Here is a 14,534-nt window from a genome sequence, read left to right as displayed (position 1 = left end):
GCACTCCCTAGTGAGATGACCCCAGTACCTCAGTTGAAAATGCAGAAATCACCGGTCTTCTGTGTCGCTCGTGCTGGGAGTTGGAGACTGGAGCTGTTCCTATTCGGCCATCTTGCTCCGCCCCCTGGGAATGACTTTCTAAAAGCACTTTGTCTTCTAAGTGTTTTTAGGAAGTCACACAACTACTAAAGCAGACTTTTTTTTTTCCCATTCATCTAGGAACAAGATCTGAAAAAGCAGATTCTTAATAAACCAGTGGCAACTTCAGCAGCATGAAACAAAATGACCACAAGCCCTAATTTTGATCACTAAAGTCAAATTTTTACAATATCTTTGTTTCAAATTTTAGAGTGTCTTCTTTGAGGTGCACTATAATATCTAACCCCATTTGTTTTACAGAGAGGGAAGTGAGGTCACCCTCTGAACTAGTGGCAGGCTTTTAACTAGGAGTCTGGTCTCCCAACTGCCTGTTCTGCCACCTACAGTATTCGACCTTGATACAGACAAACCCTGCTATTACAAACAAACAACAAATCTCTGCCATTTATTAAGAGCTTATAACATTCGAATTCTACTTTGCTGAATTAGAGATATTTATCTCAATCCTCACAACATCCCTAGGGGGAAGGATTTGATTTCACCACTTCCCATATTAGAAAATAGAAGGCCCAGAGATATCAGATAACTTTCCCACGATCACACAGCTAGTGCGTGGAGCTCAAAATGTGAATCCAAGGTTATCTGACTCCCAAATCAATGCCCTTAACTTCATGTATCTTCTAATGTATCTCCATGAATCTTCTAATTTTTAATTCATTCAATTTAAACACATTTTAATTATGCAGCTGGTAAGAAAGAAATATTAGACCATCTCTCTGCTTTTGAATAATTTATAATTTAGACAGGGAAACGAGATACACCCAGGCAAACAGAAAATTTAAAAAATAGACTGGATTTGATTGAGTCTTAAGCCGAGTGCCGTCTAAGTCCATTCTGTTCTTCAGCCAACATTTATTGAACAACTATTAAATGCTGTATGCCCTCTTCCCCATATACATCTTACCACTACACACTCTAATCATGTCAAATTACCCATAGCTCTTGAACACATGAGGCTGTTTCCTGCCTCTTCGCTTTTGTCCACATGATTCATCTGCTTATAATGACCTTATCACCAACATCCTCTGTGCAAATTCATATTTTTTCTCCTAAAATTCTGATTGTCATTATCCATGGCCCTTCTATAGTCTATTCTCCACACAGTAGCCAAGACGATCTTCTCAAAATATAATTCAGACCTTGTCACAATCCTGCTTAAGACTTTCCAGAGGTGTCCTATGGTTTTTAATAATGTTTTTAAAAAGAACCACTATGCTCCCCACCTTTATGATCTCATCCCTCTGCATGTCTCCAAGGTCCTGTACTACCATTCTCTTCCTCACTCATCACTCTCCAACCACACTGGTCTCCTGTCTATTTTACAAGGATGCAATGCTCTCTACTACCTCGAAGACTTGGCAAAGGTTGCTCCTGCTACATGGAATGCTTTCTGTATGACCAACTTTTTTTCAACCACCAGGTCTAACCTCTGTCCCCTTTGGCAAGGCCCTTCTTCAGCCGGCTTTCCCAAACAGCCCTCCTCCCCACCTATTTCTGTATACCGCAATACTTGTTGTATACCCTTCTCAGTCACTGTCATAGTCTTGAAATTACTTTGTTACTCTTTGAAACTAGTTTAATTTTTTTCTCTCTTGCTCTGGGATCTTGAATATCACTTGCTGCTCAGTACCCATTGCCTCATCCAGTGTCTGGTACATTGTAGGCTTCCAGTTAGCAACTGTTTTTTTGTTTATATCCTTCTCTGATGCTCGTACAGAAACACTGGGAACTCAGACAGGTAGATGAAGTCACATCATTAATTTTTCTCATTGAGCTCCCCCTCTCTGTCAGGTACTGTTCTAGAATATAAAAATAAATAACAATCAAGATCCTTAAATTCAGGGTTCTCATGGTCTAAAAAAAAACATAAAAAATAAATAAGTCAAATGAATATTATCATCCAAAGCATTCATTAAAAAAACAGAAAAATAAAGCAGAATCATATATGAAATAGATAGCATCTTGGGTGAGGGAACATGTGCTATAGCCAGGAAAGCTGACATTTCAGCATACATCATTGCCTTATATCATGTTTGTTATTTTTCTCCCCAACTAAAATACATACTTAATGAGGACAGATACTTTGTGTTCATTTCCTGGTGCGTTTCCAGCATCTAGAAAAATGGCTGGCACGTAGTTGCAGTTCAATAATTATTGAATGAATAAATAAAAAATGAATTCTGCATAAGAAGGAGCCATCAGGTGATGATCTGGGAGATGATGACACACACAGGAAAATGTAAGTACTTCTGATTGATCAGGGAAGCTTGTTGTGTTTGAGGATTAGCCAAAGGTTAGTACATGGGTGGAAGAGAGGAAGCAAGGGTGAGAGGGCTTAGGAGAGGAGTTTGGAGAATAATCAGTGACCAAAACCTATAAGGAACCTGTAAGAATATATATAGGTATAAAGAAGTATAAGGAAGGATATTCTTGGCCCTGGGAAAAGTACATTTTTGAATTTTATTCCAAATATAAAATGGATGCTAAGAGCTCAATGCTAAGAGCTCAATGATTAGTTTAATTAAACAAATATTTAATTCAAAAACTAATGAGTCCAAAGAATAGGAGAGAAGAAAAGAGAGTGCCTCTCATGTGGGCTAAAATAATCAGAACAAGCTTCTTGTTAGGGTGTCACTTGGAGTTGAACATTAGACCAAGAAGGAGCTGAGGAAATAGGATCTCACATGAGTCCCCACTCTCACATGGCAGTAGCCCTTACCTAAAATGCAAGGGCAAAGGAAGTGCTCAGATTGTCCTAATTATTTAGCTTCAATATTAGATGGATATAACATTGGACATGCAAACCAAGGTGAAATGTATAGAGAACAGAATCTTGAAATGTTTTCTTTATTTACATAAAAGTTAATGGAAGATGATATCATTCTGTCCATCCATCCTTCTCCCCATCATTTTGTTTATCTGTTATTCCACTGGACCATCACTCAGTCACTCAATAATTATTGCTTTCATGCCCACTATTTGCTAGGTCCTATACATATAAAGGTGAAAAATATGTATGATCCTTCTCTTGTGGAATTTACAGTCTAATAGGTATCTCCAAAAACACTTCATGGTGGAAAAATTCTGACTGAGTCAGGATAACGTAGCTGAAAATCTTTAATTTGGTCCTGAGTTCACATCCCAGACAAACTCTGAAACAGGGCAAGCCACGGTTTCTCACCTATAAAATGACAATACTAATATTGTGTATATTCAATATCCTAATACTAATATTCAATGTTCAATATACAAATACTATGAATAATATTGCCATTTTATAGGTGGCAATTAGTATTGTCTCCTAAGGTAGTCATGGGTCTAGAATGAGTCTAACAGATATAAAAGGGCTAAGCAGTGCTCAGCATGCGGTCATACTCAAACAGTAGTTTCTATTCAACCTTACTGAATATACCTATGTACAAAACTAGGCCCCAAGTGTGCAACTTGTGATTGTCTGGTTTCTTCTCAATCGTGACTTTTCTGGCTTATCATCTGAATGCCACTGAAGAGAAAAAGCAAGGCTTGGTTCCAAAACCTTTCCTATTTTAGCTCTACCCTAGGCTAGCCTCCCTCACATAGATCCCTCTGCACAGAAAATGAAATCCTAAGGCAGGCGTTCAAGAACTCCTGCCCAAAGCATATCCAGGCTCAATGTGTAGAGCAGGCCATGAGTCTATTAAGCCTTGCCCTCTTTTGTTGTAGGTAAAGTGTTCTTTGAATCCTCAGTAAGGCAGCCTGGGGTGGTAGTTGAGAGACTGTGTTCTGGAGCCAGGCTGACTAGGTAAGCCCTGGTGCTGCTGATCCAGTTGCATCACCCTAAAAGCCTTCACCTGACTCTCTGGTCAGCGAGTGCACAAAGCACTTACTGTACCACATGGGTGGTTGTAGCTGGGAGTTTTAAAATGAGAGCGTGGACATAAGGTACAAGTCTTTATCTATGGAAAGTGCTCAATAAATAGAAGTTATAGGTGAGGTTTTTTTTTTTTTTTTTTCTTTGAGGAGGAATATTTGAAAACAAGAAAGAAGAGAAAAACTCAGTAAATTCACTGCTCCTCATGAAAAGCAGGCAATCAGTGGCCCTGTTGTGTCCCCTGAAGTCCAATTAAAAAGGGATAATAAGAAATTATTGAAGTGGCTTAAGCTGAAACTACCTCAATGTTCTGGGTCTGAAACTCCACAGGCAGGACACAGGCTTCAAAAAAATTCCTTCTCTTCATTCTTTCCTGTAGCGATTCAATTTATCCCAGCATGCTGGGATTTCCTGGCCTGCTTTCACCTCTTGAATATCACTACAAGGAGGCTGTTTTGTTGTTGGTCAATCAGGTCAGGTCTGCACCAGTCTTAATTACCTGAAGTGCAGCCATTCAGGAAAGAGCACTGTAGTTGCAAACAATTTTACAGCTAGCCTTAAGTGATTCTGTCATACATGTACAAAGGCACAATGATATGCTTTTTGTTGTTGCTGTTATTAAGTAGAAAACAAGCTCAAAGACCTTTCAGGAAGGATCCTTCTTGTCTTGCACTGATTGTGTGCCAAGCACTTCACCTATTTTAATATCAACAATGATGGGAACAGCAAATAACCTCCATGTTGTCCTAGATTCTTCTCTTTCCCTCACATCTCACTCCCCACAGCTGATCCAGTGATTGCTGTTTTCCTCCAAAACAAATCTTGAATCCATCAACTTCTTTTATTTCATTTTGACTACCCTGTGCATGTCAAGTTACTTAACTTCTCTGTGACTCAGTGTCCTTATCTATAAAATGGGACAGTACTATCTGCTTCTTAAAATTGTCATAAATGAAATCATGTGTAAAGTACTTAGAATAAACACTGAGTGTGGGTTGCTAGTTTTACTGTGGTTGTTGCAATGGCTTTCTAGGCCACTTTCTGTTTCCACCTATTTTCTCGTGAAATTTATTATTTATACAGCAGCTAGAATTATCTTTACAAAAGAAGTGTCAGCTCATGTCACTTCCTGGGTTAAAACTCTCCAATGTCTTCCCAATGCATTTAGAGCAAAATCCAAATTACTTCCACAGCTCACAAGATACTCCACCCCCATTTCCTGAGCTCACTGTGCTTTAGCCGAGATTCCAACCCCTTTCTCCTTCTTTAAAACGTGCTAAGGGTTGTTCTCCCTTTAGTCTCTGTGCCAGCTATTTTCTTTCCTGGGATGTTCATCTCCTAGATCTTCCTTTAACTGGACTGGGTCCTTATTCAGTTCTCAACCCAATGCTACTACCTCAGAGAGGTCTTTCTTTGATCGATTCATAGTAGATGTACATATTTTCAGGGTAATGTGATATTTTAATACATTCATATGATGTGTAAAGCTCAAATCAGGGTGATTGGGATATTTATCATAATTTTCTTTATGTTAAGAACATTTGAATTACTCTATTCTAGCTGTTTTGAAATGTACAATAGATTATTGTTAATTATTGTCACCCCACTGATCTATCAAACACTAGTTCTTATTTCTTCTATTTAACTATATAATTGTACCCAGTAATCAATCAGAGAGGCCTTTCTTGACCATCCTAAGCTTTATTTCACTCTCAGTCCCTCATTATTACTCTAATACTCTTAAAATTTTTGTTTATAGTACTTATTACTATGCAAATCAGTACTGTAAATGCATTTTTTTTGGTTATAGTGTTGTTGTAATTATCATTATTTTACTTGAAGGCCTTTGATAAGGCATCTATTCCTCACTTCCACGGGATCAGCCACTGCCCACTGCCTGACACAGGTCCTAGAGACAGTCACATGATCTGCCCAGCCCTAGAAGACCCCGTGTTTCCCACTCTGCTTGGGATAGAAACTGCAAAAATACAAATACACATATATGTTTCCAAGTACTGGGCATAAAATAAGTCCTCGGGAAGATTCAAAATAAGTGTATCAACTTTTAATAAAAGCTGATAGATTTATTTTAAAAGCTTATGAGCATTTAAAGACTATCTCAAAATGAAAACACAAAATTAAAAACTTCAAGAGAGAAAATGGTAAACTCTTGAGAATTCACCCACAGACCCTCCCCTGAGAAACACTGCTGTCATCTTCCTACTCCCAAAATAAACAGTACCTCTTTTATGTGTCTGAGTCAGATTCCCTGAGTCAGGACTATCTCTGACACTTCTTAATGGGAGAAAAGCCATATTTATAGCTAATGAATAAAATATTAGCCAGCTCCGCTAAGTACCGACAGAGACCCGTGCTGATTGCTGCCCTGGGACTAACCTGCTTTGCTCACACAAATAGGGGCTGCTTATTCAAAAGAGATGCCAGCCAGCTTGGTTTGCATAAAAGAGTGATGACAAAGAATAATCTCCAAAGAGCCATCTCACTGTTGGGAACTAATGAGACATTAATATTTCAGAGGTAATGAGGGATGGAGAGGCCAAGGTTTAGAGAAACTGAGACTCATTGAGTTTCTTTTGTGTGTTCCATGCTTGATATAATTTATCTCACTTGGCCTTGATGGCAATAAAGTAAATAATAATATTGTGCCCACTTTACAGATATGTATATCAAAGATCTGAGCTGTTAAATGGCTTATCTAAGGTATGGAAGAGGGGTTTAAATCTGTGCCAATACGACTTCAGAACCTGCACTTGTTCCTTTATACAATGTCACTTCTCATATTTTAGACACAAAGAGGTCCAGAAATGAAAGATGGCTATTGTAAGTGTGCTAGGTTAAGACGATGAAAATATGTATACATAGAAATACAGCTAGAACACAAAGACTCCTATTTTATACATTATGGTTGAAAATAATGAGAGTTTTAATTTAGAGAAGAAAGTAGTCCTTAGATGTAAAGAGGGGGTAAATATGATGCCTGTTGTACCAAAGAGTATTTATTAGACATATGGTTGAGAGTTTGGGTAGGGAGGTCAATTCTTTTTCCAGATCAGCTTGAAGGACTTTGAAATAAATAAATAAACAAAGCAGTGTGTGTGTGTGCACGCGTGTTATTTTGTTTTGTACACTGCTATATTTTCAATGTATGTAAGTGTTTGGGCCATAGTGGATGCTCAATAAATACATGTTGAATGAATAGAATTGGCTCTGATGAAGAAAAATATAAGACTCTCCAGGTGTTGAGCTCCTCATGAATGAATTTCTCAGCATAGAAATTCTCAGCATATGCTAAAGTTCTCAGCATAGATTCTTGCCCTGCTGGGAGGTTATATAATAGCTAAGCAAGGTTTATTGAACACTCTCTAGATGCTAGGCACTGCCCTAAACACTTTAAGATCATTATTTTATTTACCCTCACCACACTAGTATGAGTTAGGTAATAACAACATCATCATTTCACAAAAGTAGAAACTGAGCAGATCTTAAGATATAGACCTTTAAGATGATTAAAATACACATCCAAAGAAATACAGCTAGAACACAAAGACTCCTGTTTTATACATTATGGTTGAAAATAATGAGAGTTTTAATTTGGAGACGAATGTAGTCCTTAGATGTTTTGAGAATTTTGCAGAAGTTTTTTTTTGGTTTTGTTTTGTTTTAAGGTTTGCAGAAGTTACAGCATTTTCCCAAAGTTACACAGGTGTTAAGTTCTAGGGATTGGATCAAAACCCAGGCTTTCATTAACTTTGTGCTATGTGGCCTGGAAGTCAGCACATCTCCTTCCAGTAATGAGAGCCTACACATACTATTTTTAATCTAATCTCTGAATTGAAGGTTAATACCAAGAACATGGATGATGCTCTTCCTAAACAAGCGCCAGTTTCCATGGAAGTTACAGCTAAAGCTATTGCACAATATGGCATTTACTTGTTCAGACTAACTTATCATTGGAGAGATAAAGTCTGAACTTTTTACCATGGCACTTAATGCATTTTAGGATCCATCCTCATCTCTTATTTTTATACATTAGAGTATTTTTTGTCTGTGTATTTCTTTCTCTTTAGAGTCTCCTTTCGTCTGCTTATTTCCTTCCCAAACTCCTTGCTTTCAAACATGTTGTATCTCTATATTATAAATCAATTGGTCTATCTGTTTGTCCTTCTGCCCATTCATCCATCCACCCATCAACTACATCTGAGATCAACTACATGTCAGAACTGTGTTTATATCAGGGAACAATACCATGCCTCACCACTTTATGGTCTCACAAAAGAGAACACATAAGTAAACCTATCTAATTCCTACCTATTATGCAGGATACAGCTCTAGTTCTTTCATCTTCCACGAAGTTGCCCTAAGTTTTCTGGCCCCTCTTTATCTTTTGTCTTTCACTCTTTCAGCGCTGTGGCCCACATCATAATCACTGTTTAGTGAAACCTCATTGCAGAGGGAGGTTAGGTTCCAAAATCAGCGTGAAAGGACAGAACAGTCAAAATGGCCCCTGTAAATCCCTCAGCAAGATGGTACCATGTGGAGACTGACCAATGGGCCATCACAGCAAGTTTATCCTCCATGTTGAAACAGATTACTGTTTCTTTGATTTAAATGCCAGAGAAGAGGTCAGGTTAGATTAGAACCAATCTGTAGGAAAAACATGTATCTAGTTAAACACAACAGTCACCTTACACTCAATCCTACTGAGATGTTCACAATACAAAAGAACCAAGAGCAACTGAGGGCACAGCAGAGGTACACTGTCCCTTCAAACTGTCATACTGGGACCTATGTTCATTGAGTAACTGGCGCAAACCATTGCCTGAGCCATTTATTTTCTCTCTTTCACATAAATGCACATAGAACATGTCTTCACTGACCTGTCTTGTGCTGTCATTTAACTTTTTCAAAGGGACGACAAACCCAGGAGTTCCCAGAGCACATGGTGTCTAACACCACACTACCAGTTCCTTGTTGAATAAGATTGTCTTATCAATTCCCTGTTGTACAAGATCCTCTGTGATGTGGTTCCTCTTTACCTCTACAATCCATTTCTATACTTTCTACACTCTAACTGTACTTATTTCTAGTTTCCACAAATTAAACATGTTGCTTCACACCTCCTGCCTCTACCTACAGTGTCCTTTCCCATGCTATGCTGCAAATATGCATCTTCAATACTCATTTCAAATGTTTCCTCTTCAAGGATAGGTTGACTGGTTCAATACCCCATTCTTCACTCCTTCCTGCATCCCTGCTTTTTGCCATGAAACTTTCAGCACCCTCCCACTCTGATTCTGGGCTTGGCCACATTACTTGCTTGGACCAATAAGATATTAGCAACTGTAACACAGCAAGGGCTTGAAAAGTGCTGGTGTGATTGGGGTTGTCTTGCTTGTTAGCAGTGACTGTAGAAGGGTGTCCCTGGGCTAGCTTGCTGGATGAGGAGAGACAGATGGTGCCAAGTCAAGGTGCCCAGCCATCCCAGCCAACGCAATCCTAGATCAGCCAACTGTAAGCTTCCCCCCAATATGTGAGCCACCTTAGCCAATATCACAAAGTTGCCTAGACAGCCTGCAGTCTACTGCAAACATATGAGCAAACCCAGCTGACCCCAGCCCAGATCAACTGTACCCCACAGACACATGTATGCTATGAAAGTTTTATTGTTATTATGTAGCATTACTCTAGCAATGGAGAAATGATACTTCTTTAAAGACTTCTCTGACCCTCCCAAGGAGATGTAACAACTTCCTCCTTAGTGCAGCCTCTGAATCTTGTCCTTGCCTCTATTACAAAACTTAACACACTTTACCATTGTAAACATTTGATAAAGGAATAAGTAATATGATTATTTGTTGTTAAGTTTGGATCTTCTTCTAAGACTAACCTTTTTGAGAACAGGGAACATCTTTGTGAGGGAGGTGAGGTATATAAACAATGTGGTTATGGCACATCTGGGTTGGAATCATGGCTCAGCAAGTGGCAAACTTTCTGAGCACAAGCGTCTTGAGTGATAAAATGTGAGCGGCGACTGGGTGCAGTGGCTCACGCCTGTAATCCCAGCACTTTGGGAGGCCGAGGCGGGCAGATTACAAGGTCAGGAGATCGAGACCATCCTGGCGAACACGGTGAAACCCTGTTTCTACTAAAAATACAAAAAAATTAGCCGGGCGTGGTGGCGGGCACCTGTAGTCCCAGCTACTCGAGAGGCTGAGGCAGGAGAATGGTGTGAACCTGGGAGGCGGAGGTTGGAGTGAGCCGAGATCATGCCACTGCACTCCAGCCTGGGCAACAGAGCCAGACTTTGTCTCAAAAAAAAAAAAAAAAAAAAAGTGAGCAGCAGCAGCGACTGTGCAGCCCTCTTGAGACAACAGAATGAAAAATGTGTATAAAGCAGCCAGCTGAGTGCCTGACACATCAAAGGTCTCAATAGATATTATTTGGTTAAGTGAGTTAATGAACTGACACTTCTATGGCAAAATTCTTAGAAGGAGTGCACCAAAAATAAAACATCCTTTATCCCATTACTGATTCCTAATATCACACCAGCTGCCCAGAGCATTCTTTAGCCTCTAATTCAATTTATGACTATGAAGGGTGATGTTTCAATTTACTGAACCCAACTATATAATTAAAAAAGTACCTGTGAGGACTATCTTTGCAACTTAATGTCAGCACATGTTAAATACAATTTATTTAATCTTTTGTTTACAGCAAAAGTTGCAATTTGCTGCTTATAAATCACTCCTTCTGAAACTCTTCTGAGAAATACAGATTCTTGGTTTGTGCTAATTGCCTGCTCTGGAGCAGGCTAAGTAGCCCCTGTGATGGGCTACGTTCCTACACAACTAAGGAGCATGTACTTACCTCTCTGGAGGCAGGGAGCCATCTTCCACAGTCACTGCAAGAGAAAGAGGCAGAGTGAAAAAGAGGTGTTTGCACAGACTGGTTAAAGTGAATGATGCTTGTGCAATGACGTGACCCCATAGGTAATGTGGAGAATGGAAGCTTGCCTATGCCTGAAACATCCCTTACCTCCACCCCAGCACCCACCCAGGGGATACCTGTTCCTGCATTGCAGTGCTCACCCACACTTTACAGTACAATTTCTTATTTATGGATACAATCTCTTGCATTAGACTTTGACCTCCTTAAAGACCAGAACCCCTGTGGGGTTTATCTCTTAATCTCTCATTTCCATCACAGGACATGGTACAGAGATTATTGCTGCTCAATGTTCGTTTGAAATAACCTTGAACATTTACAGAACACTTCCTGGTATTCCAAGCACTATTTAAGCTCTTTCCTGGCATCATGTCTCATTATCCTCACAATAATCCTAAGAGATCAGTGGTACCCCACTTTACAGATAAGGAACATTATCCCCATTTTATAGATAAGGAAAATGAGGCTCAGTGATTAACAAACCCAAACTTAAATAGCTAGTGAGTACAGACGCCCATTTTATTACAAAAGACTTAGTACGTTTTTCTATGTTGTTTGATAAACCTTCTTCTCATTCAGAGAGATTATTTGAGGCCTGAATTGTTTAATGTTTATAAAAATCACATTTATCCTTCTTTGATTTGGAGCTGGCCATATCAGTAAAGTATACTTATAAGAGCCTATCTCCCCATATAGAATTTCCTTTTAGGATAAGACTTAAGATGACTTGTAGCAGTGGTTCTCAAAGTGTGGTCCCTGGACCAGCAGCATTAGCACCCTCTGGGAACTTGTTAAAAGGTGAATTATCAGGCTCCAACTCAGACCAACTGAACCAGAAACTGAGAACGGGGCCGAGCAATCTGTGTTTTAACAAGTCCTCTAGGTGATTCTGATGTACACTCAAGTTTGAGAATCATGAAGTTAGAGTCATTTAACCATGAAGTTGCCCAAAGCAGTTAAAACGAACAAAGACTGCACTAGCTCTCTCAGTGTATCTGCCATCTGCTGGTGCTGACGGTCACAGTAAAATAAATGTTAACACAGCAGTACATTTTGTCCCGAAGTGTATGTTCATCTTGTGTTTCATTAGAGCAAACATAAGCTAAGGCATTTAAAATGTCAGCAAGATCAGATTGTGGTGGGAGTGGTAAGGGATGAGAGGTGTTCCTTTAAATAGTAGAAGACACAAAATAGCACAGAAAAAATGGCTTCCAAAGATGTTTCAGTTTCTGGAAAGGATCAGAGGGTTGGGGGTTGTAGGCTTTCAATTAATTACCAAAAGCAGATCACAGAGGCCTGAGGCCACCACCCCCCACCCCGGCTAAGGATTTCAGGTCAAGTTCACACTGACTTTCTCCCTTTTCACTCCCTCCCCACTTCTCCCGAACCAATGGATTGTGTTGACAACACAGGTTTGCAGGAAACACAAAGGTTCCGTGACTCCCTGCTCAGCAACTTTTTGTTTTCTTCCTCTTGGACAGATTCCCAGTGATCAAATGCAGTGCTCTCAGGAGAGGTGGGCTGGTCTAGGAGCGATAAGGGGCGAATTCCCACAGAGACGTCATTTCGTGGGCAAGCTGCCACAGCCCCTAGATGAGAATAAGCAGTGATGGATGTCCAGCCTCATGAAAAACAGCAGCTGCATGGTCACCTGGGAGAAGATGTAGAGACGGAGGTGACTCCTGGTTGGCCATGTGTAGGGCCCTGTGCATTTCCTTACCTTCCCCTTGAGTCTTGGCAACAGCAGCTGGCTGCCTCTGAAAGGCCTGGAGGTTCACGATGGTAGGTCTTGAAGGCTTTTGGGGAGGAGGACCCAGGGAGTTGATGGAGGGCAGTGGCTTCATTTTGGGAAGGTGGTGATGTCTGACATCTGACTGTTTTTCTGAACACAGACAGTAAAAAATGTAGGTTATGATTATTTTCATATCACAGCTTGTTGGGTAAAACTGGTTTCCTTGCCTCCATCTCAGTCCTGTCCAATCTATTCTCCACCCAACAGTTCATGCCCTGATCAATACATAAACCTGATCAATTGCCATGCTGCTGCTTTAAGGATTTCCTCAGCATGAAATCGGTCACTCCATCTCTGCCATTTCTACACCACAAGGCACCCATCTGTGTTTCTAGATTCTTTGTTTGGCGTATTATATGTCTTGCTTCCCACCACTTAAAGCCCAAATATTTTTCACATGCATCACTGGCTTCTCCATTCTCCAGATTTGATTTAGATAGCCTTAAAAAGCTCTCATATATCCAAAATTCTGATCATGTTTTTCTTGGTTCTGGAACACTATTCCCTTTTTTGGCAAACTTCAATTCATTCTTTTTAGGCTCTGCTCCAATGACACCTCCTCTAGAAAGCTTTTCTTGATTTCTCACAGGAATCAAGGCCGGAATCAACCTCTGATTTGTATCCCTGTAGCACATTGTTAATACCACTACATCAATATCATGGCACATTGGAGGTACTGATCTCTGTTCCCATTAAACGTGGGCTTCTGTGGGTGGGGATGGTGTCATATTGATCCCCCAGCACCAAGCACAGGGCCTCCTTCACAGGAGAGAGGCTGTGACTACTGAAAGGATTCTTCAAGCACTTATGACATGCAAATAATACTGGCTCTACAAAGAGGAATAAGAATTGATCTGGGATTTCCAGGGCTCATAGCCTAGGACTGGCTTCAAGACTGACTTCATGATATCTGGGCACCTGTGTCCTGGAATTTTCCAGGAAAGTTCCAATTTTATATATATTTGTCCTCTGCAGTCTTAAATCTAACTCCAACAGAAAGTCCAATATTATACATGAAAATCATATCTGCCCTTTACACTGAAAATAGCACAAAATCTTATGTAATCCAACTGCTTTGATTTTTGACTTATGTAAGACAGTAGTTGACTACACGGGCCATTCATGCGAAAACTTAAGAAGTGGCCTAGCATTTTGCATATACCTCTGGGAGACTTCCTACACTCTCCTCCACAAGCTGGAAGGGAGGGAAAGCTTCCTTATTGCTTCACCCACAGCGGGTTACATCCCCAGAAACTCAGGCCCAAAGTTCCTTTCTTCCTAGGCTTTAATTACAAGTAGCATTGTCAAAAACTTCAGTCATCATCAAATTAGGTAGAAGACATGTGAATATTAATTATCACTTACTAATTGGGCTTGGAGTTTTTACCAGGCACTGTGCTAAGTAATTTACAACTGTTATCTCATTTAACTGTCTCAATAGCTCCATCTGGTAGATAATACATTCTTCTTTCCTTTCTCTCATCCCTCCTTCCCATACATCTTTCTTCCCATCTGTCTTTTCTTCTTCCTCATCCCTTCATCAATAACTATTTATTTACTATATTCCAGGTATTGTTCTAGGAAGTGGGGATAGAGTTGAGAACAAGAACTTGTATAGTCCTACCTTCACGAATTTTTATTCTAATAACAAGAGACTGATGATAAACGAGTAAACAAATAAACAAGATCATTACAGAGATCCATTAGTTCTATGAAGGAAATAAGGTAGGATGACAAGTGTAAACTGTTGATCATGAGGCAGTATAC

At 39.9% G+C, this 14,534-nt stretch overlaps 1 protein-coding gene across 3 annotated transcripts in view; it reads right to left on the bottom strand.

Moving 5' to 3' along the window:
• The window catches only part of FYB2 (FYN binding protein 2), a 106,982-nt gene that overhangs the window by 62,500 nt on the left and 29,948 nt on the right, over nucleotides 1–14,534 (bottom strand). For all 3 annotated transcript variants that reach the window (XR_001886595.1, XM_017877263.1, XM_017877265.1), the window contains exons 3-4: nucleotides 12,696–12,857; nucleotides 10,898–10,931 (exon numbers count right to left, since the gene is read on the bottom strand). Coding sequence is in view for 2 of the 3 variants with exons in the window: in XM_017877263.1 (XP_017732752.1) it covers nucleotides 10,898–10,931; nucleotides 12,696–12,857 (196 nt within the window). In the remaining variant the exon portion in view is untranslated. The remainder of the gene's footprint in view (nucleotides 1–10,897; nucleotides 10,932–12,695; nucleotides 12,858–14,534) is intronic.

This window comes from Rhinopithecus bieti, unplaced genomic scaffold (assembly GCF_001698545.2).
Source record: "Rhinopithecus bieti isolate Rb0 unplaced genomic scaffold, ASM169854v2 scaffold_6380, whole genome shotgun sequence".
NCBI lineage: Eukaryota > Metazoa > Chordata > Mammalia > Primates > Cercopithecidae > Rhinopithecus > Rhinopithecus bieti.
The sequence above is the reverse complement of the archived record's forward strand: the minus strand, read 5'-3'. Positions and strand labels throughout refer to the sequence as shown.